This window comes from Staurois parvus, unplaced genomic scaffold (genome assembly GCF_062004578.1).
Source record: "Staurois parvus isolate SC_StPar_1 unplaced genomic scaffold, SC_StPar_1.0 ptg000401l, whole genome shotgun sequence".
NCBI classification, from domain to species: Eukaryota; Metazoa; Chordata; class Amphibia; order Anura; family Ranidae; genus Staurois; species Staurois parvus.
Window position 1 is genome coordinate 409617 of NW_028318197.1, and position 24071 is coordinate 433687.

The following is a 24071-nucleotide window of genomic DNA, read 5'->3' on the forward strand; positions in this document are numbered from 1 at the left end:
GGCTGATACAGGGTCACAGGAGTGCAAAAGTAAGTGCACTCTTGTGACCCACATGAGAAGTATGGCTTTGGCTATACTTCTCTTTTATTGTAGCTCTTTATAAATTAATATATTGTTAAATTAATGTTTTAAATGTATCAATTAGCTATGAAACCTGAGCTTCAATCTGCACTGCACATGTGTGAATCAGCTCTAAAGGGGATTCCTTTTACCAGCAGTCTGTGATCTCCAGTGATTATATTAGTGAAATGCAGAGTAGAAATTATAAATAATGTCTCTTGGAACTGTAGACCCACATTGAGTATATACCTTTCTTGTTCTCACTACATGTCTGTAGTTATAGTGCAAACACCTCAGTTTAATATAAAATACCTGTGTGCATCCTGACCTGGAACTGTAATACCAGATTGAAAAGTATTTGAAAGGGTGTTAGCTATCCCTGGATATAATAAACAAGCTAATACTAGTACAGCTCTTTAATGCCATGCAAAAAATAACATTTATAGGTGGGTCCCAGAAACATATTATTCTGACTGCTCTAGCTTCTAAATCATCACCAATTGGCTACTATGGGCACTTCACACATTATAATTTTTGCTGTATTACTAAATAAACCTGGTAACAAAGCCATGTTACCAGCACCTTTAGGCACACATCTTTTCTTTCACCCTCAATGACCAGAAGTGAAGGTCATAGCTTTACCCTAGAACATAATCTCTATTATTACTGAGCACAATTTTGTACAGGCGCAGCCTATTTTACAAGCTCATTCTATGTTTTGTAATAAATCTGGACTCAATTCAAACAATTCCCAAGACGATTCCCAGTGAAGAGGAAAAAAATACACACACAAATACTTGTCTCTGATGTAAAAAGAATGTAGAAACTTGAGCACCACCTTCTGGATAGTTTTATACATGGCATGTATTACGTGAAAACAAAAGTACTGTGATTGTGGTTTTCTTAACAAATAGTACATAAATGTTCTATTTATCCCATACATCAAAATAAATAAATGGGAAAACTTCAGTCTATATACAAATGTAAACAATTTAAAGAATGACACCTTTTGCAAAACAAAATAATAATACATGCACCCATACTGCAAAAAGAAAAGATGTGCATTTATTATTTTTTTGCATTGGAGCCTGCAAAGGAGGGGGCTCCTCCACCATCAGTTACACAGTTGGAGGAAATAGCAAGAGACTACAAATGCGGTGATGTCCACTGAGAACTACAGTCCCTCTGCCACAGTGGCGAAGCCCCGCAGATCCGGGCTGAATTCAAATATGACAGGAGCTGTTGGGAAGAAGGACCCTTGGATTGGATTCTCTAAGTAAGGGAGGTAGTTTGAGGATGGAGGCAATTTCAGGGAGGCTGTGGACAATGTAAGTCTACGGATCTTCCAACACACTAAAAAATACATTCCCTATGAAGCTGATATCTAATCTTAACAGGGTATATAGTGACTTATGGGAGGAAATCAGCATCCAGTGGCTAGTTAACAAATTTCAGTATTATAAATATATAAGAGAATAAATGCTGAGCTATCCTTATCTGTGAGTAATAACCAATATCTATAATCTGGTGTTCAACCAATCAAAAAATAAAACAGCAAAAGTTCATATATTCGTGAATATAGTAGTTTCATACAACTTGTGATAGCCCTTGCAGATAAGTGCTGCAAGAACGTGCAAGCAGAAAAAACCTTCACCATGGTGAATCCCTCTTGGGCAAACAGTTTGAAGGATCCAATCCATTGCCATCCACCCTGCCGTTTGCAGATGGGAACTTTTTAAAGCTACAGTACATATGCTTGTGTTTGGTCTTGCTACATGAGTGGCGTCTTTTTTTAAAATATTTTTTAAGTAAAACAACAGTGAGCACTTTATAAGCCTGCATTGTCTTTTAACATGTAAATACACACTTAATCATCCATCCACCTAAGCTGCTGAAGTTCTCCAAGTCCTTGCTGATTAAGAAGGAAAGGAGTCCATCTGATGATGGAGCACATTTTGACCTTTGTTGTGGGTGTCAATATAGAGAGGGTTTGCCTAGAAGAGATTCAAGGTGGTAGCAGTGTTTTCTACTTCAACATTCTTGCATCACTTACCTGGGAGTGCTATTTATCGCAAATTGTATTGGACTACTATATCCATAATTATATAGACTTTTGCTGTTTTATTGTTTATGACTGGTCGATAGGTTTTTTTTTTATTAACTGATGATTGCGGAAAACACATAAAACACCAGATTATAAAAATTGGTTATTACAGATAAATTATTGGAGATAATGCAGCATTTTTTTCTTTTATATATGTTCCAATGATTTTTTTTTAACTTCATGCTAGCAGTTTTAATTATTCACACACAGATAATCACATACACAAATTTCAGTATTAGATACAATAAAAACACAGAACAGGAAGCATGTAAAACGAGGAAGTTACACATAAATTATTTTAAACACTACAATTATACCACAAAATATGTGCACATCAAAATAAATATAATTTATTTCAGATGTAAGTGTAATGGCCAATGTACCCGTGACCTGCACACTTGTACCTTCAGAACACCAACTCAAAAAGTAAAAATTTTACTGTTGTCTGTGATGGAGAGGTTTTTCCACATTGTTGGTCAAAACTAGAGATATTACTGGAATTAATGGGGGGTGATCTCCTACTAGAAGATTAAATCCATAATGGAACTAGTCAAACAATTCCCAAATGTATCCAAAACTAAAAACATAATAAAACTGATGTGTGTAAAGAGCTGTGTAAACTGACGGTGCAATTGACGCTACAAGTACCTGAAATAAATAAATAAAATGTAGCTGTTGCTCCACTTTGATATTCCTAACTCCACCCTACTGGTTTTATAGTAATAACATACTTTCTTCCCCTTTCATCAATGTTGACATGCTCCTTTCTTCTCCTATATTACATTTGACATCCCGTTGTCTTCTCCCATATCACTCACATCTCCACACCTCTTTCCCTAATTCAAGCTGCATCTTCTAGTGTACAGAAACAGGCTCGCAAAACGATTTAGAAAGATGCCCTACCTTCAAGGGAAGGAACCATTTCTGGATGTGTTCTGCACTCCCAAGATTAATGACCGCTCCTCCAAACAACCAGCAGTTTACACCACACTGAAATAGAAAAAGGTCACTATATACATAAAATACATTTACCAGTAAACCGTTTAGTGCAGCAAGGGTCCTGTGGCATTTTCCTCTCCAGCTATCCTAACTTGTTTGAACAACAGGGTTGGGGCCTAATTTTAGCTAAAAGTAGCAGAAAGGAGAAACATTCAATAAAGGAATCTCACTGTGCTAGATCGACTATTGGCCTGAAAACACATGCCCTATCATCTTCTGCCTAAACTGAAAAAATAAGAATTTTATTATCATTCTTAGATAAAGCTATGCAGATTTTCTATCTAACAACGCTACATGAGTCCAGGCTCAGAGGAGGACTCAAGGCATGAACCATAGACAAGACAGGAAAGGAGCTGGGATTTGTAAGGTGCCAATAATATACTACAATATAAGATACAAAATCATAATTTTTATTGATCCATATCAATTATAAAAATACTCAGTATATCCATAAAAATAATTAAAACATTTTCTATATACAGACATTCTGATTGGAATATTTACAGCATAACTGTACTATAGATTCTGATGGTGTAGTGATCTCAAAACATTTTGCCTATTAAGACTTCAAGAGGTATAGAATACCAAACCTAAATTGAAAATGTACAATAACAGACAATACAGTAAATACACAGAAAAAACAAAAATACAAAACATAATTTAACAAAATCTACAAGCAATACAATATAATCCAAAAAGTTTGTGGATGGGCATCTTTCCAATCAAAGCAAAAATAGCTGCAAACCAGGGTGGATCAAAATCAATGATTTTTTTTAAAAAATTTAAAAAATCTGATTTTTTTTATTTAAATCTGATTTTTTTTATTTAAATCGGATTTTTTAAAATAAAATGCTTTTTGAGGAAAATATATTACCATCCAAAGGTTATTCCATCATGAAATAAAGATTCGTTTTTTAATTATGTAGAATAAGGCTCTATATGTTTATTTTTTTTGGTAAATAAATTGCATTAATCCATTCACAATGTCATGCTCTTCCAGAGGTTTTTGTAAGACTATTGGGCAGTTTCTCTGCCTACAAGATATCACAGATGCTTGGTTTACTTTTGCAGTTTTCAAAACTGAAATTGACTCAGCGGAGATCACATGCCTCTTCTTCACAGCAAAAATGTTATAACATGAACAGAGTTAAGAAAAAGACCTTAATCCTAACTTCTACAAACCTATGAATACAGAATCAACCCCTTCAGTGCTAAGTTTCAAGAAGTTCAGTGAATAGAATAGAAACAATATTTTTCTGATTGTTTGGAGTGGAATAGGTCTGCACAAGAAGAAAGTGAAACTAAGTGTGAGGAGGAAGGGGCTGACAGTCTAAGTTTCTTAACATATATATATTTTGTTTAGCCAAATTAGTTAACAAACATGGATGTTTGTTTAAGCAAATAACATATGCTGGAATGTTATTGTTTCAGTTGAATAAATCTATTTAAATTGTTATTATTAAGGTAAAGATTATTTTTCTCCTTCCTAAGTACAACAGAAAAGTTGTCCAAATATGAATGATTAACCTATTAAACTGGGGATAAAAAAAACTAATATGAAAAGTTGTTATTCTAAAAATCTTCATCTACTTGCATATTAAAGTTATACCAGCAAGAATTAGTCTATGTAGAAAACTATGATTTAAATCAAGCCTTACTGACTAGTGATTTAAATTGTGATTTAAATCAAATCCACCCTGCTGGAAACCAAGTCACAAATGTCCTAGCATGCTGGCAAAACCCAAAGGCGCAGCAGTTAGGAGCCCCCCAGAGTGTCAGGGTGGTATATGATTGGCCAAAGGAAGCGTAATCAGGACCCTAAAACTAAAATTCTGACTGGAAAACTTTATAAATACAGTGATTTACGAACGCCTCGGTTAATGTAATTTTCGGTTTACGAATGAAAGTCCATTGAAAATAATGCCTCGGTTTACGAATCATGTACTAATTTTTTTCGCAATACAAAGTGTATGTCGATGCTGATTTTTAGTTTTTCCTTTTACTAAAGGACTGTGTCCTGTCTTTTTTCACACTACACTTTTTGTTTTTTTGTGAATGAGTATCGGGAACATATACCCCGTACGCATTCACTTAGGGGGGGGGGGATCAGGGGTCCCCCTTGCTAAAAAGGGCTTCCAGATTCCGATAAGCCCTCTGCCCGCAGACCCCCACAACCACCGGCCAGGATTGTGGGGAAGAGGCCCTTGTCCCCATCAGCCTGGGGACAAGGTGCTTTGGGGGAGGGAGCCCCAAAGCACCCCCCCCATGTTGAGGGCATGTGGCCTGGTATGGTTCAGGAGGGTGGGGGAGCTCTCGCTTGCCTCCCCCCCCTTTCCTGACCTGCCGGGCTGCATGCTCGGATAAGGGTCTGGTATGGATTTTGGGGGGGGTCCACGCCATTTATTTTTTAATTTTGGCACGGGAGTTCCCCTCAAAAGCCATACCAGACACGAAGGGCTTGGTATGGATGGGAAGGGGGACCCCACACAGTTTTTTAAGTTATTTTTTTAATTGCTGGCAATTCTTTTACATTCAGATGTCAGTGGGAAACCCCAGTGACAGCTGAAACATTAACACATGGTTGTCACTACTATAGTACTGCATGACTTGATAAAATAACTCATGCAGTATTTTAGTAGCTAAATACAATAAGAATATGCAAGTGAGCGCTAATTGAAAATAGATGTAAGTAGCTACTAGCACTCAGGGTGTAGGCAACGATCCCAATGTAAACATGTATATAAAAAAAGTGCAGCGCTATAAACGCACAATCTGTATATAAATAATGATAAAGTAATAAATATAAAATTAACTCTTATTAGGTCTTTTTGTGTAATCAAAGGTATATAAAGAAGAATAAAGTGCCAAACAGTGCACCAGTGCAATAAAGTGAATTAAGCAATGTCCGCAATATTACTAAATATCAAACAGCAAATATCAATCAATAATAGGCCTCAAATCAATTGCAATGTATCCAAGTGCAAAAGTGTAAGCGTGCAAAAATCCAAGAAGGGAATCCACCACCTTGGACGGATGTACACTCACCAGAGAGTAAACATTAATAGGCATCTGTTTAAACCTGTCACATCTGGAGGTGAAGAGGCAAAGAGGCAGCCGAGGGTTTAACCCTACTGCTTCATCCACATGAAAGTGGGGAGGGTATCCCTTGTCGTGGGAAAGATAGCTAAACCACAGGAGCCAAAAATGCTAATATAGTGAATATAATGTAAATTGTATTACAAACAGCATAAAATTCCATGTGGAGTATGATATAAAACAAATACCAAGATGGCGGCCACTCCGTTCCTTGGCAGCGTGACATCAGCAATGTAGGCTCCATCCGACGTGTTTCATGCAACAGCACGTCTTCAGGGGTACGTTTGGTAGTTTCATTAGTTAAATGTGGCAAATTTTAGAGTTGTTATGGAGGTGAAGTCTACAAGCTTTTGAAAGTGACTGGATTTTGGGCTGAAAGGAAAGGTCAGAGTCTAGGATTACACCAAGTACCCTGGCTTGAGGGAAGGAATTGATAGTTGCATTATTGATCTTGATGAAAAATTCAAGGATGGGGGCACGAGTGGGGGAGAATATTATTAGCTTGGTTTTAGAGGGATTTAGTTTAAGGAAGTGGTGCGACATCCATTTTAATATGTCAGTTAATAAGTTAATAATGCGAGAGGAGACTGAAGGAGTGAGATGAGTAGAGAAATAGATTTGGGTGTCATCAGCATAGAGATGGTATTGGAATCCGTGGGAGGTTATCAGGTGACCAAAAGAAGAGGTGTAAATAGAGAAGAGAAGAGGTCCAAGAACAGAGCATTGGGAGACCCCTACAGAAAGAGGAAGTGGAGAGGAGAAGACAGAGTTATAGGTAACACTGAAGCAGCACTGTGATAGGTTAGAGGAGAACCAGGAAAGAGCTGACCATCAGAGACCAAGGCAGTGGAGTTTATTGAGAAGGTGTAGGTGGTCAACAGTATCAAAGGCTGCAGAGAGGTCTAGTAGTAAGAGTATGGAGTAGTGGCAATTGGTTTTAGGAGTTAGTAGATCATTAGTGAGTTTTAGTAAGGCAGTTTCTGTAGAATGTTTTGAGTGAAAGCCAGACTTTAAAGGGTCAAGAAGGTTGATTACAGTGAGGTAAGAGCTAAGGCATTTGTAGACTAAGCATTCTAAAAGTTTAGAAGTGAATGGGAGCAAGGAGATGGGTCTAATATTATTCAGGTTGGTGAGGCCCAGTGAGGGCCTTTTAGGTTTTGGAGTGCTATGTGCATACTTTAGGGAGGAGGGAAAGGTGCCAGAAGAGAGATTGAAGATGAGAGTGAGAGAGCATTGGATAGAAGAAGAGGGTGACCACAATAGTTGCTAGGAAACAGGATCCAGGGGACAGTTTATTAGGTGGGTATCTGAGAAAAATTTGGTAACCTCTTTAGTAGTAGCCAGTTCAAAAGAGGAAAGTGTTGACTGTGCTTGCATGACAAGGTATATTAAGTGGGGAAGATATCTGTATAGTGGATGTGCCTTCACGTATTGCATCAATCTTGTCTTTGAAGTGATTGGCAATGTCTTGATCAGTGAGTGAGTTAGTGGGTAAAGGGGGTGGGAGACAAAGCAGAGAATTAAAGGTAGTGAAGAGCCGATGAGGACTGGATGACAAGGTATTAATAAGAGAGACGAGGTAGGTTTTTTGGCAGCATGGAGGCAGAAATTGTAATTTAGGAGGGCAAATTTATATGGGGTGAAGCCCGGCAGGGATTCGGTTTTATGCCACAATAGTTTAAGAACATGACAACGTCTCTTGAGATTTCTGGTGTTGTCAGTTTGCCAAAGTTGTAACAAGGCCTGAATATTTGTGTAGTTAGAGGAGCAAGTGCGTCCAGTGTGGATGAGAGTGAACTATTGTAGACAGATGTGGCAAGGTTAGGGCAGGAAAGATGGTATAATAGAGGTGGTCAGTAGCAGAATAGAGAAGAGAAGGGTTAAAGTAATTGTTTGCTGTTTGGAGGGATAGGTGGTAGGAGACAAGGATATTGTGAAAGTGATAAGGTTGTGATCAGAGAGAGGAAAGAGGGTGTTGGTGAGGTTGCTAGGAGTGCAGAGATGGGAAAATATAAGGTCAAGGGTATTACCATTGGAGTGAGTAGAAATGTGTGTCTATTGTGTTAGGTCAAAAGATGAGGTTACATTGAAAAGTTTATCTCTAGCCAGGAAATTAACATTAACAGGAATGTTAAACTCACCAAGAATGATAGTGGGCATTTTAGAGGAGAGAAATTAGGGTAGCCAGGCAGAGAAGTCATGAAAAAATCATGATACTGGTCAAGGAGACCGATAAATCATTGCAAACCTCAGAGAAATTGAAGAAAACAAAGAATACAGTGCAGTTTAATAGGGAAAAGGTCAAAATGGTGCAAATAATATATTTACAGAAAAGGGTGTTGGAAGGAAATAGAGACAATAAAGTAACAGAGAAACAGAAAGGAGTTGAGAATGAAGAAAACTTAACAATGTCCTGGGTTGGAGAGTCTAAAACGGTACCGTGGCTCTCCCAAGTGCTGTTAGGTGTTCCTTAGATTGATGTTATAATGAGAGCTATCAAATCTGCTTGCAATCTCATTTTTTTCTGATATTAAAGGGGGTGTTGACAGAGGCCATCTGATCAATTAAGTGGACGGGGAGTGCCCTTGGGATATCACTCGTTTAAAACCCGGATATAGTTTTCTATATGTTTTTTTTTTTTTACAGTTGCAAGAAAAAGTATGTGAACCCCTTGGGATTACGTGGAGTTTTGCATGAATTGGGCATAAAGTGTGCTCTGAACGTCATCTATGTCACAACAATAGAAGAACACACTCTGCTGAACATAATACTACAAAAACATTAGATATTGCCATAGTTTAATTGCACATAACATTTAAACATTCACAGTACAGGGAGGAAAAAGTATGTGAGGCCCTAGCCTAATGACTTCTCCCAGACCCAATTGGAGCCAGGAGTGAGCCAACCTTGACTCCAATCAGTGTGATGATATTGGATGTGTTGCTGACAGCTGTCCTGCCCTTAAAAACACACACCTGTTTTGGGTTTACTGGTTTCAAGAAGCACTGTCTGATGTGAACCATGCCTCGCAGAAAAGAGCTCTCAGAAGACCTACCATCAAGAATTGTTGACTTGCATGAAGCTGGAAAGGGTTACAAAAGTATCTCCAAAAGCCTTGATGTTCATGTGTCCATGGTAAGACAGACTGTCTACAAATGGAGAAAGTTTAGCACTGTTGCTACTCTCCCTAGGCGTGGTCGTCCTGTAAAAATGACTGCAAGAGCACAGCGCAGAATGCTGCATGAGGTAAAGAAGAATCCCAGAGTGTCAGCTAACGACCTACAGAAATCTCTGGCACATGCTAACATTTTTGTTGACACATCTACAATAAGGAAAACATTAAACAAGAATGGAGTACATGGGAGGACACCACGGAGGAAGCCATTGCTGTCCAAAAAGAATATTGCAGCACGTTTGAAGTTTGCAAAAGAGCAACTGGATGTTCCACAGCACTACTGGCAAAATATACAGTGGACAGATGAAACCAAGATTGAGTTGTGTGGGAAGAACACACAACACTATGTGTGGAGAAAAAAAGGCACAGCACACCAACATCAAAACCTCATCCCCACTGTAAAACATGGCGGAGGGAGCATCATGGTTTGGGGCTGCTTTGCTGCCTCAGGGCCTGGACGGATTGTTGTCATTGATGGGAAAATGAATTCCAGAGTTTATCAAGACATTTTGCAGGAAAACGTACGACCATCTGTCCGCCAACTGAAGCTCCGCAGAGGATGGGTGATGCAACAGGACAATGACCCAAAGCATACAAGTAATTCAACAAAACAATGGCTGCAACAGCACAGAATACACCTTCTGGAGTGGCCCAGTCAGAGTCCTGACCTCAACCCGATTGAAATGCTGTGGCATGACCTTAAGAGAGCGATTCACACCAGACATCCCAAGAATATTGCTACACTGAAACAGTTTTGTGAAGAGGAGTGGTCCAAAATTACTCCAGATCGTTGTGCAGGTCTGATCTGCAACTACAGGAAACGTTTGGTTGAGGTTATTGCTGCCAAAGGAGGGTCAACCGGTTATTAAGTCGAAAGGTTTACATACATTTTCCTCCCTGCACTGTGAATGTTTACATGTTATGTGCAATTAAACCATGGCAACATCTAATGTTTGTGTAGTATTATGTTCAGCAGAGTGTGTTCTTCTATTGTTGTGACTTAGATGACATTCAGAGCACATTTTATGCCCAATTCATGCAAAACTCCACGTAATCCCAAGGGGTTCACATACTTTTTCTTGCAACTGTATATCTTTTATTAATTTTTTTTCAATACAAAAAGAGTATCTAATGCCCACAAGAAGAAAAAAAACTTCACCAATACATAAATTCCAATTACATCATCTTATCCCCTACCCCACCCTTCCTCCCACCCTCCCCCCCTTCAATTACCGCAGTCCATATCCAAATTCCTAGTTTCTATCTTTTCTTGTGATTATCAATCTATATCTGTATCCCTTCCCTTCGATCTCCTTCTTTCGGGTACTCCATTAGAACTCCCTCTAATACCCTTCCACCTATATTCCAGCCAGTTCCAGATATCTTTTAGATGTTTTGAAAATTAACCACCTTTTCCATGTTTTCTTAGATGTTTCTATTCTATCTTCCTCAGAAAAAAAAAAGAATATAATCAATGTACCAGAGAGAAGAAGTTGTAATCTCTTTCTCTTGGAAGTTTTACTCTCCAAGTATCGGTCAGTTGACACTGATATAACACCTCTTCAATAATTTTGATTTCCTACCCCCTTCTCTCCACGTACAAGATGACGCATCCATCTGAGGACCCAAACACAGGTTTAATTCTCCAGCCACAACCAGACTACCCTTTTTAAATTCAGAAAGTTTTAACACTCCCTCCAAGAATGTTACTGTATTTTTATTCGGGCAATAGATATTAACTAGTGTAAATTCAGATGCTTGTAATTGTCCCCTCAGAAATAGAAATCAGCCCTCTGAGTCCTCGATTCTTCCCTCCAGGATAAAACTCAACTTTTTTTAAAACCAAATTGCTACCCCTTTTGTCCTTTTAACTGGAGAATCTGGTAGTACCACGTTGCGTAGCACTTCATGTATAACTTAACATTTGTATCATGGGTTATATGTGTCTCTAGAAGAAACACTACGCCTATGGAGTGTTGGTGAATTTCCCTAAGTAGCTTATGTCTTTTTGTTGGGGTGTTTAACCCTTTAACATTATAAGTCATAAACTTAATCAAGCTCATTTCAACTATTATTTCCCTACCCTAGCAGGATTCCCAAAACAAAAAGACAGATACAGACATTTTAAGATATGGACATTCCCCCTTCCCTCCCAAAAACCCCCATTTTCTCCCCCCCCCCCCTCTGTTTGACCACCCACTACCCCATTTCCCACCCTCCCTTCCCCCTTCTTCTCTTTACCGTAAAACCCTCCTGACCTACATATTACCCTGGAATCTGTCGTGAAATATTCCCACTAGTGATTCCTAGTATGGGGTAACACTCAAAACACGCACGCCAACCCCAATCCTTAACTCGTATCATTCACATTCTTGGCCTCCAGACCACCCGCCAGATCCATGTTCTCACTGCCCCTCCATCCATCCCACCCGTTATCTCAAAGCGGGAAGGCAGGGACCAGGGGCAAGGGAACCATGGTGCGGCAGCAAAGGGGAAGAGGAGAGAGAGAGAGAGAGAGAAAAAGAAAAAAAAAGGGGGCTCTCTCTCCAAACCTCACCTCCAACCCCTCGCCCCCACACCACGCCTCCCTACTTTTTCTTCTTAGATACCCACTGCCATTTTCCTAATCCCTACACTCCACTCTCTCTCTCCACTCTGGCCCCTCTGACAATCTTTCAAGATCTGTTTTCTGTAAGTCTAATTTCTCGCAAAAGTAATTGGGATCCTCTGGGAACTTCAACATTGCTGATTTTCCATCTTTCCATCCAATTAAGCATGCTGGGAAGCCCCAGTTATATCGAACTTTTTTTTCACTCATATGCTCCAACAAAGGTTTCAAAGATCTTCTTCTAACAAGTGTCTTTAGAGCAATGTCTGCAAAAATATGCAAGTTTGTTTCCTCATATTTTACTTCAGTAGAGTCACGCAAACTTTTCCATATTCTCTCTCTGTGATGAAATTGAACTATCACGTCTCTGAGGCTTTCCGCCGGTACTTCTTTTGGCTTTGTGATCCTTTGTACTCTCTCGATTTTTAACTTTTCTGTCGCTGATCTTCCCATTATTGGATTACACACTCTCTTTATTTTCTCCCATAGATCCTCTTCCTGTTCCTATTCTTCTGGTAGACCCCGGATCCTTAAGTTATTTCTTCTATTGCAATTCTCCTGGTCTTCAACTATAAATGAGAGTTTTCTCTGTTCTCTACGCATCACCTCGACTTGCGTTTCTAAATTATTGAATAATTGCGTGTATACCTCCATTCTCCCCGCTACAGATACTGCAGCTTTTATGCAGTGAAGTGATGCAATTAAAGGCTAATATTGCATCATCTCAGTATACATGCAATTTTCTATTGGTCACCAGTATCAATTGCGCAATATGCAGCTGAAGTTGCATCATAATTTTGAATGGCTTACGTCATTAGATGGGTGAATATATCATGGAAACTAGAGCCAATCAACATTTTTTAGGGTCATTTTCGTTTTCAGCACCCCAAAATTATGTAAGATTAGCTAATTTTATGCCCAAAACTTTTTACCTGTTGAACAGTGTTATCCAACAATGCTGACAATCTTTTCACTGTGGAAATCTACACTTGCCGTTCTTTTCGTTCTCAGAGCAGGAGAAATAACTGATATGATGCAAGGGACTATCTACAGAATTGAAGGAATAATCTATACTTCATTCAGCTAGAGAAAAAGCAGGTTTTTAGAATAATGTATATAAAAGAATTTAAAGGTAAAAATGTTTCTGATGTCGTTGATAAGTGGCCTTCAGAATCTACATGTTAACTCGTTTTGCATTGCTGTTTTTTATCCAAAGATCATTGGTGATATTGTCACTTTCTGGTTGCAGAGGTTATCTGTAATTTGACTGGGGGGGAATAAGGTTTCTGGGGGACCTTTGTTCAGAAAACCCCCAAACTGCCAGGTGCAGAAAGAAGCATTTATATTTACTGACTGTTCTAGAAAATCATAGCAGCTACGCATTGAAATGCAAAGGTAGTTTTTAACAACATCGTGACATTTGAGGTACCAGTAATTGCATATAATATATTTTTTTCTTATTTAGCAAAATTAATCTGCCATCAGGTTTCTAATGGTGGAAGTTATTAAAAAGTAGCTCCACTTTTGTGGAGAAAAAACTTTCCCCTCTGGGTGATCAAGTACATTGCAAGGATTTTAACCACTTGCCCTCCAGAGGATTTTACCCCCCTTCCTTACCAGGCCATTTTTTGTCTTACAGCGCTGCGTTACTTTAACTGGCAATTGCGCAGTCATGCAACGTTGCACCCAAATGAAATTTGTGTTATTTTTTTCCCCACAAATTGAGCTTTCTTTCTGTGATATTTGATCGCCCATACACCTTTTATTTTTTGTGCTATAAAACATTTTTTAAAAAAAGGCCGACAATTTTGAGAAAAAATATTTTGGACTCTGCTATTAAACATGTTCAGTGAAAAAATTAAAAAAATTAAATTTCGTTATAAATTTAGGCCAAAATGTATTCTGCTACATGTCTTTGCTAAAAAAAAATCCCAATATGTGTAAATTAATTGATTTACGTGACAGTTATAGAGTTTACAAATGGCAGTGCATATACAGGGATTTTTTTTTTTACATTTTTACTAGTAATGACGCCGATCAGTGACTTATATTGGGACTGTGGCAGGCATTCTGACACTGGAGGGAACTGACTTGGTGTCACTGACATTCCCAGTGACACCAATACAGTGATTAGTGCTAGTAAAAAGCACTGAAACTGTACTAATGGCACTGGGCAGGAAGGGGTTAACATGAGGGGCGATCAAAGGGTTAACAGTGTACTGTTTTACTAGGGACTGTGTGTTAGTGCTTCACTGTAAGCACATTGCTTTGTATGGCTGTGCTATGCACAGCCATGCAAAGCAGTGTGCACAAGCTGACAGAGAGGAGAACTGTTTTGTTTACAAACAGTACACCCCCCAGGCCCCCACCCCCGTCGCAGATGCTTGGCATTCACTGGGCACCGGCGAGTAATCACCAGCCGGGACCCGGTTATTGACGGCCGCGAATGGTGGTGCAAGTAGGGCGTTGCCTCCCCCTGACCGGTACTTCAAAATCATGTATATATTCTTGATTTTGCTCTCCCGTTCCACCCTGTAGCAGTACTTCTACTATACAGACGGAAAACAGTTAACAAACTTTGTGGCAGATTCTTACCTGTTTCCGCTCTGAAAAAAAAGCTGTTTGTATGTCGATGTGCAGAGTGCATCTGAATGGAAGTGACTTTCATTATTAATTAGCAGGTGCACTTGCAGTGCTCTAATGAGAAAAGCTGAAGTGATTAAAGTGTTACTAAACCCAGGACCCTGCATTCATTATATCTGGTCTTCCACAGTACACACAACATGGAAATTCAATTACTTTAGTAAATATAAACTGCTAAATATCTTTTCTCATCAGCCGAGCACTAGTTAAAGCTTGTAGGAGGAGTTTTCATTTTTCTCTGACTGTCCTGTGAGGCTGCATGACCCCTGACCCTCTGTGTGGACAGCGCTGATTGGCCCTGTGCTGGTCACATGCAGTCTCCCAAGAAAAAAAAAAACTATCTAGCAAAACACACCTAATTGAGCATGTGCAGAGTTACTCCACACGATATGTCTTATTAGGAGATAAGAGGGGGGCACTGGAAGAAGGGGAGGATCAGAGAAAACAGGATCAAACAGCGTTTTTACACAGTGCAGAGGATTAACCCCTTAGGTTCCACAGTGAGTATAACAAGCATGCTTTACTGCATATACAGACTGATTTTACTGTTGTGGATTTAGTAACACTTTAATAGACAAAACATGTGGAGATCACTACATCACCAGAATCTACAGAAAAATTATGCTATGACTATTCCAAACAGAATGTCTGTATATGGAAAGTGTTTACATTTTTTTTTATATATACTGAGTATTTTTATAATTGATATGGATCAAAAAAGTTTGATTTTGTATCTTATATTGTAGTATATTATTAGCATCTTAAAAATCCCAGCTCCTTTGCAGCATTTCCTGTCTTGTCTATTATCCAACAATGCTGACAATCTTTTCACTGTGGAAATCTACACTTGCCGTTCTTTTCGTTCTCAGAGCAGGAGAAATAACTGATATGATGCAAGGGACTATCTACAGAATTGAAGGAATAATCTATACTTCATTCAGCTAGAGAAAAAGCAGGTTTTTAGAATAATGTATATAAAAGTATTTAAAGGTAAAAATGTTTCTGATGTCGTTGATAAGTGGCCTTCAGAATCTACATGTTAACTCGTTTTGCATTGCTGTTTTTTATCCAAAGATCATTGGTGATATTGTCACTTTTACCTTTACTCCAGTTGTCATATCAGCTGTGCAAAAAACTTCTCCCATAATTAGACTTTTGTTGACAAAGTTTTTGTTTTTATCTATCTGAGGATATAAAAAAAAAAAACAGTTAATAAAAATGACATATTTTATCCTTAGCCTTTTATTACAATAATTCAAAATACAAAAACATAATAATCCTGATGCATGATACAGAAGCTCATTCACAGCTTCTTGCTGTTCTGCAACCAGCGCTTATATTCGTTGTGTCAGTGACGCAGGTGAGAAATGATGTCACTATTCTGGTTATGAGACCAAGCTCAAGTCTAACAATTGGCTTCTAGGCTTGGGCATCATCACAGGGAAGCAGCTAGCCGACTGCTGAGAACCATGAAGCTATGAGGAAGCACAGGTAAGATAAGTATAAGGGGGGCAGAGATGTCCTTTCCAAAGGCACCTCCAAATTGTCCTGCATGGGCAAAGGGACACACAGTCTTTTTTAAAGATATCTAAATTCAAGAACAAAAATGTAATACACTGCAGCTTACCAGTCTTGGATGTATTTTTTTTCAAACTAAGAATGTTTTCAGCAAGTACAGGACACACCTGTTGATCTTGCCGGAAATGCAGTGTCTATGTCACTTCCTGTGAGCTGCACTGAACGATATCTTCCTTCTGCTATTTTCTGACAAACTAACAATTGCCCTACCCTCCATGTAATTGAGATGAATCGGTAAGGGCACGTTTGTAACTCATATCAAAAGAGCAGCCTAGGGTGACAACAATGGCTCCCTCCACAAATACAGTGGAGAGGTGATATAGCCACCCAGGGCCAGGAAGTGTGTTATCGGAAGGATTACCAGGTGAAAACCAAACAGAAACTTGAGAAAAAGAAATGAATGCAGCCACCACAGCAAGGACTAGTAAACTGCAATATATAATATTTTTGAGTTTGGGTTTAGGTACACTCTAAGAACCTTTACTGCCATTATGCAACCAGGACCCAGAAAACCATTACTTTCCACTGGAACTGTAACGATGGACAGCTTTACCTAAAACAGGCAGCGGAGGATTGCTATTATTATATTAGTGGTTTTCAATAAGGAGCTCTTTAGATAAAAAAAACTTTTAAATTATTGACACATAAAGTATATATATATATATATATATATATATATATACACACACACACACACACACACACACACACAGAGCATCCAGAAAGTATTCACAGCACTTAACTTTTGCCACATTTTGTTATGTTACAGCCTTATTCCAAAGTGGATTAAATTAATTTTTTTCTCAACATTCTACAAACAATGCCCCATAATGACAACGTGAAAGAAGTTTGTTTTGAAATCTTTGCAATTTATTAAAAATAAAAAACGAAAAAAAATCATATGTACATAAGTATTCACAGCCTTTGCTCAATACTTTGCTGAAGCACCTTTAGCACCAATTACAGCCTCAAGTCATTTTGAAGTATGATGCTACAAGCTTGGCACACCTATTTTTGGGCAATTTCTCCCATTCCTCTTTGCAGTACCTCTCAAGCTCCACCATGTTGGATGGGGAGCGTTGGTGCACAGCCATTTTCCGATCTCTCCAGAGATGTTTAATTGGGTTCAAGTCTGGGCTCTGGCTGGGCCACTCCAGGACATTCACAGAGTTGGCCCGTAGCCACTCCTTTGTTATGTGGGCTTTGTGCTTAGGGTCGTTGTCCTGTTGAAAGATGAACCATTGCCCCAGTCTAAGGTCCAGAGCGTTCTGGAACAGGTTTTCATCAAGGATGTCTCTGTACATTGCTGCATTCATCTTTCCTTCGATCCTGACTAGTCTCTCGGTTCCTGCCACTGAAAAACAACCCCACAGCATGATGCTGCCACCACCATGCTTCACTGTAGGGATGGTATTGGCCAGGTGGTGAGCGATGCCTGATTTTCTTCAGACATGACGCTTGGCATTCAGTCCAAAGAGTTCAATCTTTGTTTCATCAGACTAGAGAGTTTTGTTTCTCATGGTCTGAAAGTCCCTCAGGTGCCTTTTGACAAACTCCAGGTGGGCTGCCATTTGCCTTTTACAGAGGAGTGGCTTCCGTCTGGCCACTCTACTATACAGACCTGATTGGTGGAGTGCTACAGAGATGGTTGTTCTGCTGGAAGATTCTCCTCTCTCCACAGAGAAATGCTGGAGCTCTTTCAGAGTGATCATCGGGTGATTGGCTACCTCCCTGGCTAAGGCCCTTCTACCTCGGTCACTCATTTTGGCCGGGCGGCCCGCTCTAGGAAGATTCCTGGTGGTTTCAAACTTCTTCCATTTACGGATGATGGAGGCCACTGTACTCATTGGGACCTTCAATGCTAAAGAAATTTTTCTGTACCCTTCCCCAGATCTGTGCCCTGATACAATCCTGTCTCGGAGGTCTATAGGCAATTTCGTGGACTTCATGGCTTGGTTTGTTCCCTGACATGCACTGTTAGCTGTGGGACCTTATATAGACAGGTTTATGCCTTTCCTAATCATGTCCAATCACCTGAATTTCCCACAGGTGGACTCCAATCAAGTTATGAAAACATCTTAAGGATGATCAGTGGGAACAGGGTGCACCAGAGCTCAATCTTGAGTGTCATGGCAAAGACTGTGAATACTTTTGTACATGTGTTTGTTTTTTTTTGTTTTTATTAAATTGAAAAGATTACAAAACAAACTTCTTTTATGTTGTCATTATGGGGTATTTGTAGAATGCTGAGGAGAAAAATTATATTAATCTATTTTGGAATAAGGCTGTAACATAACAAAATGTGGCAAAAGGTAAGCGCTGTGAATAATTTCTGGATGTATTGTACATAGTATATATATATTTGACATATATACATTGAGACTTGTACTTTATGGTAATGCAATATGCAGATTTTGGAACTCAAAACAAGCAGTAAAGCCAGAAATACATGGGCCGGTTCAGGAAAGACTGACTAAATTTCAATCCATGTATGGGCACCCTGGTTTCACATAAGTCGATCTATCAATCTGCTTGTGTACAACCAGCCTTTCAGGTTTCTCCCAAACATAGCCACTGGCTATAGCCGGCAACATTACTCATTGTGTTCTGCTAGCAGGGAAGGCTCCTTGCCGGCAGAACACAGTAGCATTGCAGGAGGGATTTCAGTGATGTGGGGGAATCCAGCAATTTTCTTTTCTTTCCACCCATGGTGAGAGGAAAGAAAATTGCATAATCTATGGCCTGCCTTATTGAAGAAGAAAATACAGCCTTGATGATCGCCTCATTCCCCAGTCTTGGCTGACAGGCAAGTTCACACAGGTTATAGGATTACCTTTGATTTGAGATCATCTCCAGGTCAACTGCCTTAGAGAGAAAACCATCTACTGTCAATGCGCACTTTAAGGCCTGTGCTTTTCTCTCCATATAAATCAGTGAGAATGCCATAAGAGTTTGAGCAGCTTAGAAGGAGGCCAACTGCAAGTCAGAAGAACCTATGCAAATGCCAAATACACCTGAAAGCATACTATATCTGAACATCTACACAAGCCATAATACTTTTGTTTACACCAACTCCTTACTACATCTAAAAAAAAAAAATGATAGTAAAATGTAATTTCTTACCATTTCCTGAAATGCCCGTTGAACTTGGGGTAAGCTCATGATAAATTTTAATCTTTCAAATGTAAGGTCCCTCATTTCATCCAAACTCAAGTCATATCTGTAAAGAATGAAAACAGCAGAAAGCTTTAGAGACTGATATTTGATCTGAAATGATTCAGTAAAAATAAAATAAAGTTACACTAAAGGAAAATATAACCACAAGCATCATATTAAGAAAACCCATGGCTTTCTTCATAAAAGTCATAAAAGAGCATCCCTAAATACTAGCTATCATTATACACTACTTTTGTAGAATTTGCACAATCCAGAGCTGCACAGATCCCCAGTTGAGTCTCCACTTCTAGTAGTGGAAATCAGGGTGGATAAAAAATCAATGATTTTTTTTTAAAAATCAGATTTTTTTTATTTAAATCGGATTTTTTTGAATAAAATGCTTTTTGAGGAAAATATATTACCATCCAAAGGTCATTCCATCATGAAATAAAGATTAGTTTTTTATTTATGTGGAATAAGGCTGTATATGTTTAATTTTTTTGGTAAATAAATTCCATTAATCCATTCACAATGTCATGCTCTTCCAGAGGTTTTTGTAAGATTATTGGGCAGTTTCTCTCCCTACAAGATATTATCACAGATGCTTTGTTTACTTTGCAGTTATCAAAACTGAATTTGACTCAGCGGAGATCACGCCTCTTCTTCACAGCAAAAATGTTATAACATGAACAGAGTTAAGAAAAAGACCTTAATCCTAACTTCTACAAACCTATGAATACAGAATCAACCCCTTCAGTGCTAAGTTTCAAAAAGTTCAGTGAATAGAATAGAAACAATATTTTTCTGATTGTTTGGAGTGGAATAGATCTGCAGAAGAAGAAAGTGAAACTAAGTGTGAGGAGGAAGGGGCTGACAGTCTAAGTTTCTTAAAATATATATATTTTGTTTAGCCAAATTAGTTAACAAACATGGATGTTTGTTTAAGCAAATAACATATGCTGTAATGTTATTGTTTCAGTTGAATAAATGTATTTAAATTGTAATTATTAAGGTAATGATTATTTTTCTCCTTCCTAAGTACAACAGAAAAGTTGTCCAAATATGAATGATTAACCTATTAAACTGGGGATAAAAAAAACTAATATGAAAAGTTGTTATTCTAAAAATCTTCATCTACAGTACTTGCATATTAAAGTTATACCAGCAAGAATTAGTCTATGTAGAAAACTATGATTTAAATCAAGCCTTACTGCCTAGTGATTTAAATTGTGATTTAAATCGTGATTTAAATCAGTTTGATTTAAATCAAATCCACCCTGGTGGAAATAAAGCATGCCTCCCTACCCCCATCGAACAATGTAAAAACCTTTGAGCACAAACAAGATCCAAGTAAAATTTTAGGCAATTTTAGGAATTTCAGTTTCAGCGAGATGCTCTCCTAAGATTAAATACTTCTAAAGGGATGCAGACCCTGCAGCTTTTTGCATTCGAACACCTCACACTCATAATCATGTCTACAAGTAAAACAAACAACCTTTTCTTCAGAGCAACAAAAGGTAGAAATCTGCTATAAAGTTTGTCAATATCCCCACAATGTAAAATGATCATCCAGAGGATACATTTTTTTAACATATGTTGGGCTACTCTTTAAGTCTATTTTCTTTCTCCTTCCTTTTGTTTATCAAGGTTTGTGATGACTGTAAAGTGAAAAAACCTTCACTGGATTTTTTGGGAATAAGCGCTTTATGTATATTTATACACTGTGATTATATCCCAATTGCCTCATCTAAACAGTAAATAGATTTAATTCAAATAAATGTAGCAGAGAGTCTTCTTGTCCCTTATTTTTTTTAGCTGCTTTACTCTGTTGCCTTTCATTACACATTCTTTATGAAGATTGTTGCCCAAAATCAAACTGTTTATACAAGAATAGGGCAGTGGTGCATGTGTCCACTGTGTGGGAACAAGATTTCTTTATAGAAAATTGCTACAGCTAAAAGAGAAGCATGTTTTGGCCACACTATTCTTATGGGTCAAAGGAGTGCACTTACAGTACTTGTGCTCTCCTATGACCCAGAATCGTCCAACAGCAGGCGTTCCAGGCTCTGGAAGGATCCAGACCATATTGTCATGATTATTATTGTTATACAGGATTTATATAGCGCCAACAGTTTTCTCAGCGCTGTACAATACAATACAATACAGCAAGGATACAGTTCAATACGAGAGGGTCATGATCCACCCAGATGCATGATCGGCAGCTGGCTCAGCCTCTCAGAGCACGGCTGAGAGCCTAAGCCAGCTGATCCCACCCCCTCTCCAACCTGGCGTTCCAGTGAGCGCTGGAGGGACAGAGCTGAGAGTGGTGATTGACAGTCAACTCTCTCTGCTCAGAGCTGACCGAGAACTGAGCGTTCAGCAGTTATGCGATTGCTCAATTCTCTGGCTCAGAGCCATTGGGGGACAGACTGATGCTGATGCGTGGAGGTGAGTATTTATGTTTGCTTTTTTACATGTCCATACTTCTCTTTTAAGATTATTTTCGTTTATTGTCAGTAATGCCAAAAATGGGCTGTAAGGCAGCAGGCTGAGCAGATCAGCCTATTTACTCTTTTGTCTAGACATAGGTTGAAACTTGTCCTTGTGGATTCATTCCAAATTGCTCCATGACCAAATGCGATATACAGTATGTTCTAAATCTATTAATAGAGTGTTCTGCCCAATAGACAGGCACTAAATTGAACGTGTGGCAGCCTCCCATCAGACGTCATTGTGAACTCCCCAAAACACCACAAAATACTTTTCTCAAAGGTTTCCAAAGTTCATTAAACTATGTTTTGTTTGTTCTGTAACTCTACAAGCTTAATCCTCGCAGTGCTCTTAAGTGTTTGGATTTATAGCATTAGTTTAATAGGTAACTCTACAGAGTACTTTCTAGTAACAGGCAAAATGAGATGTCCTGGCAAGCACAAATGAGGACAATAAAACAGTCATGCATCATTTGCTTCAACAAACTTGGCATTTCATCCAACGTTAAAATAAATTAATTTCTGCTTTCTCTATAAGCCATGTCAGAATTTGTTTTAAAAAATGACATACTCCAGATACATCTATTATTTCTTCATGAGCAACCAAAGCCAAGACTTGCACATTTTTCCACAGGTGATCTGCATTATTACCACTGATAATGACTAAAGCGTTCTTTAACCCCAAAATTCAATTTACATTTTAACAATTAAAATTAGTCATTTAAAGTAATAATTTAATGACAAATATTAACAACCTTACTCGTATGTAAAAGAGGTACTCTATGTACATGTGCTATAAACATATGTACAGCTAGTTCTTCTTAATAGGGTTAATGAGATTTTTTTTTTATTAATTTATTTTTCGTAATTGCAGTTTACTAATTGCAGCTTACAAAACATGAAAAAGAAAAACCTTTTTATACATACTTGTCTACAATTTATTACAATTTTCCCCAACCCCTTTTCCCCCCATCCCCCCCCCAGGACATTCCTTTTTTCCCCTTTCTTATTGTTCCTCTAGTGTTCCCTCTTCACGTCTATACTTTTCCTCTGAACTCCTTTAAGCATCTCCCACCCTCTCCCCTAACAGCACAGCGAACCTCTGTGTAAGTTTAAACTGATTCCAACCTTTCCAGATTTTCCTAAATTTACCCATTTTATCTTCTCCACTATAGTATAATTCCTCCTTTTTTTTGTATATTTTCCACCCTTCTTAACCAGTCCTTTAACTTAGGAGTCTCCTTGTCCTTCCAACACTTAGGTATCAACCCTTTTGCCGCATTTAGTAAATGAGGTATCATTGTATTCCTATATTGCTTAACTGTTATGTCAGATCAGTGTTGTGGAAGAGGCACACCCATAGGTCTTTACTTATTTCTCCTCCTATAATTTCTCCTATTTCTTGGACTACGTCTCGCCAAAATTCCAGTATTTTGGGATGTAACCTTAGCGCTCTACTGGGTGTAATATACCATCTCATTATACATTTATAATTCATCTCAACTGTGTTCACATCACCTGCCTCATGTGCTATTTCAAAAAAATGGTGTCCTCTGCTGATCACCTGTGTTTTCAATTATTTCTCCCATCTACTCATAAACAATGGTACTACCGGTTCAGCCATGACAGTCAGTGTCCTATAAATTTGTGAAGTGCAATGTTTTTGTGTTCCTTTTAAATTCAGTAACTGCTCTATTGGGTGCAGATTTTAAACCTTTCTCAGTGGTTGTGGGAGTGAAACACTGAAATGTCACAGTTGAAGGTACCGCCACTCGTCCATCCTCCAAAACACTTCTTTTTTCTGCTTCAACTCCTGTAAAGTGCTTAACTCCCCTTCTTTCATATCCTTTATCCGTGCATTCCCATCTATAATCCAAGTTCCTGTGATAGAGCACATCCCTGGTGGGGAAATAATTAGTTCCCACCACTGGTCATAATGGAGAGTTATACTCCCATCCATTTTGTTTCTACATTATGTCCCATATCCTAAATACATTCTTAGTAAGAGTGCTTGTATTTACAGAAAACCCTCGGTGTAGTTGTGGAACCCATATGACTTTATCTAACCTTGCTTCACTCAGTGTCCGTTCAATCTCGACCCAACTTTTCCCTTGTGAATTATACACTCCATCCATTATCCGTGACAAAATAACTGCATAATAA

At 38.6% G+C, this 24071-nt stretch overlaps 1 protein-coding gene across 1 annotated transcript in view; it reads right to left on the minus strand.

Annotated features, from left to right (window-relative positions):
• The window catches only part of ACOXL (acyl-CoA oxidase like), a 443136-nt gene that overhangs the window by 341092 nt on the left and 77973 nt on the right, over positions 1-24071 (minus strand). The window contains exons 2-4 of the mRNA XM_089686494.1: positions 19387-19483; positions 15786-15869; positions 3068-3154 (exon numbers count right to left, since the gene is read on the minus strand). Of these exons, the coding sequence (XP_089542620.1) occupies positions 3068-3154; positions 15786-15869; positions 19387-19483 (268 nt within the window). The remainder of the gene's footprint in view (positions 1-3067; positions 3155-15785; positions 15870-19386; positions 19484-24071) is intronic.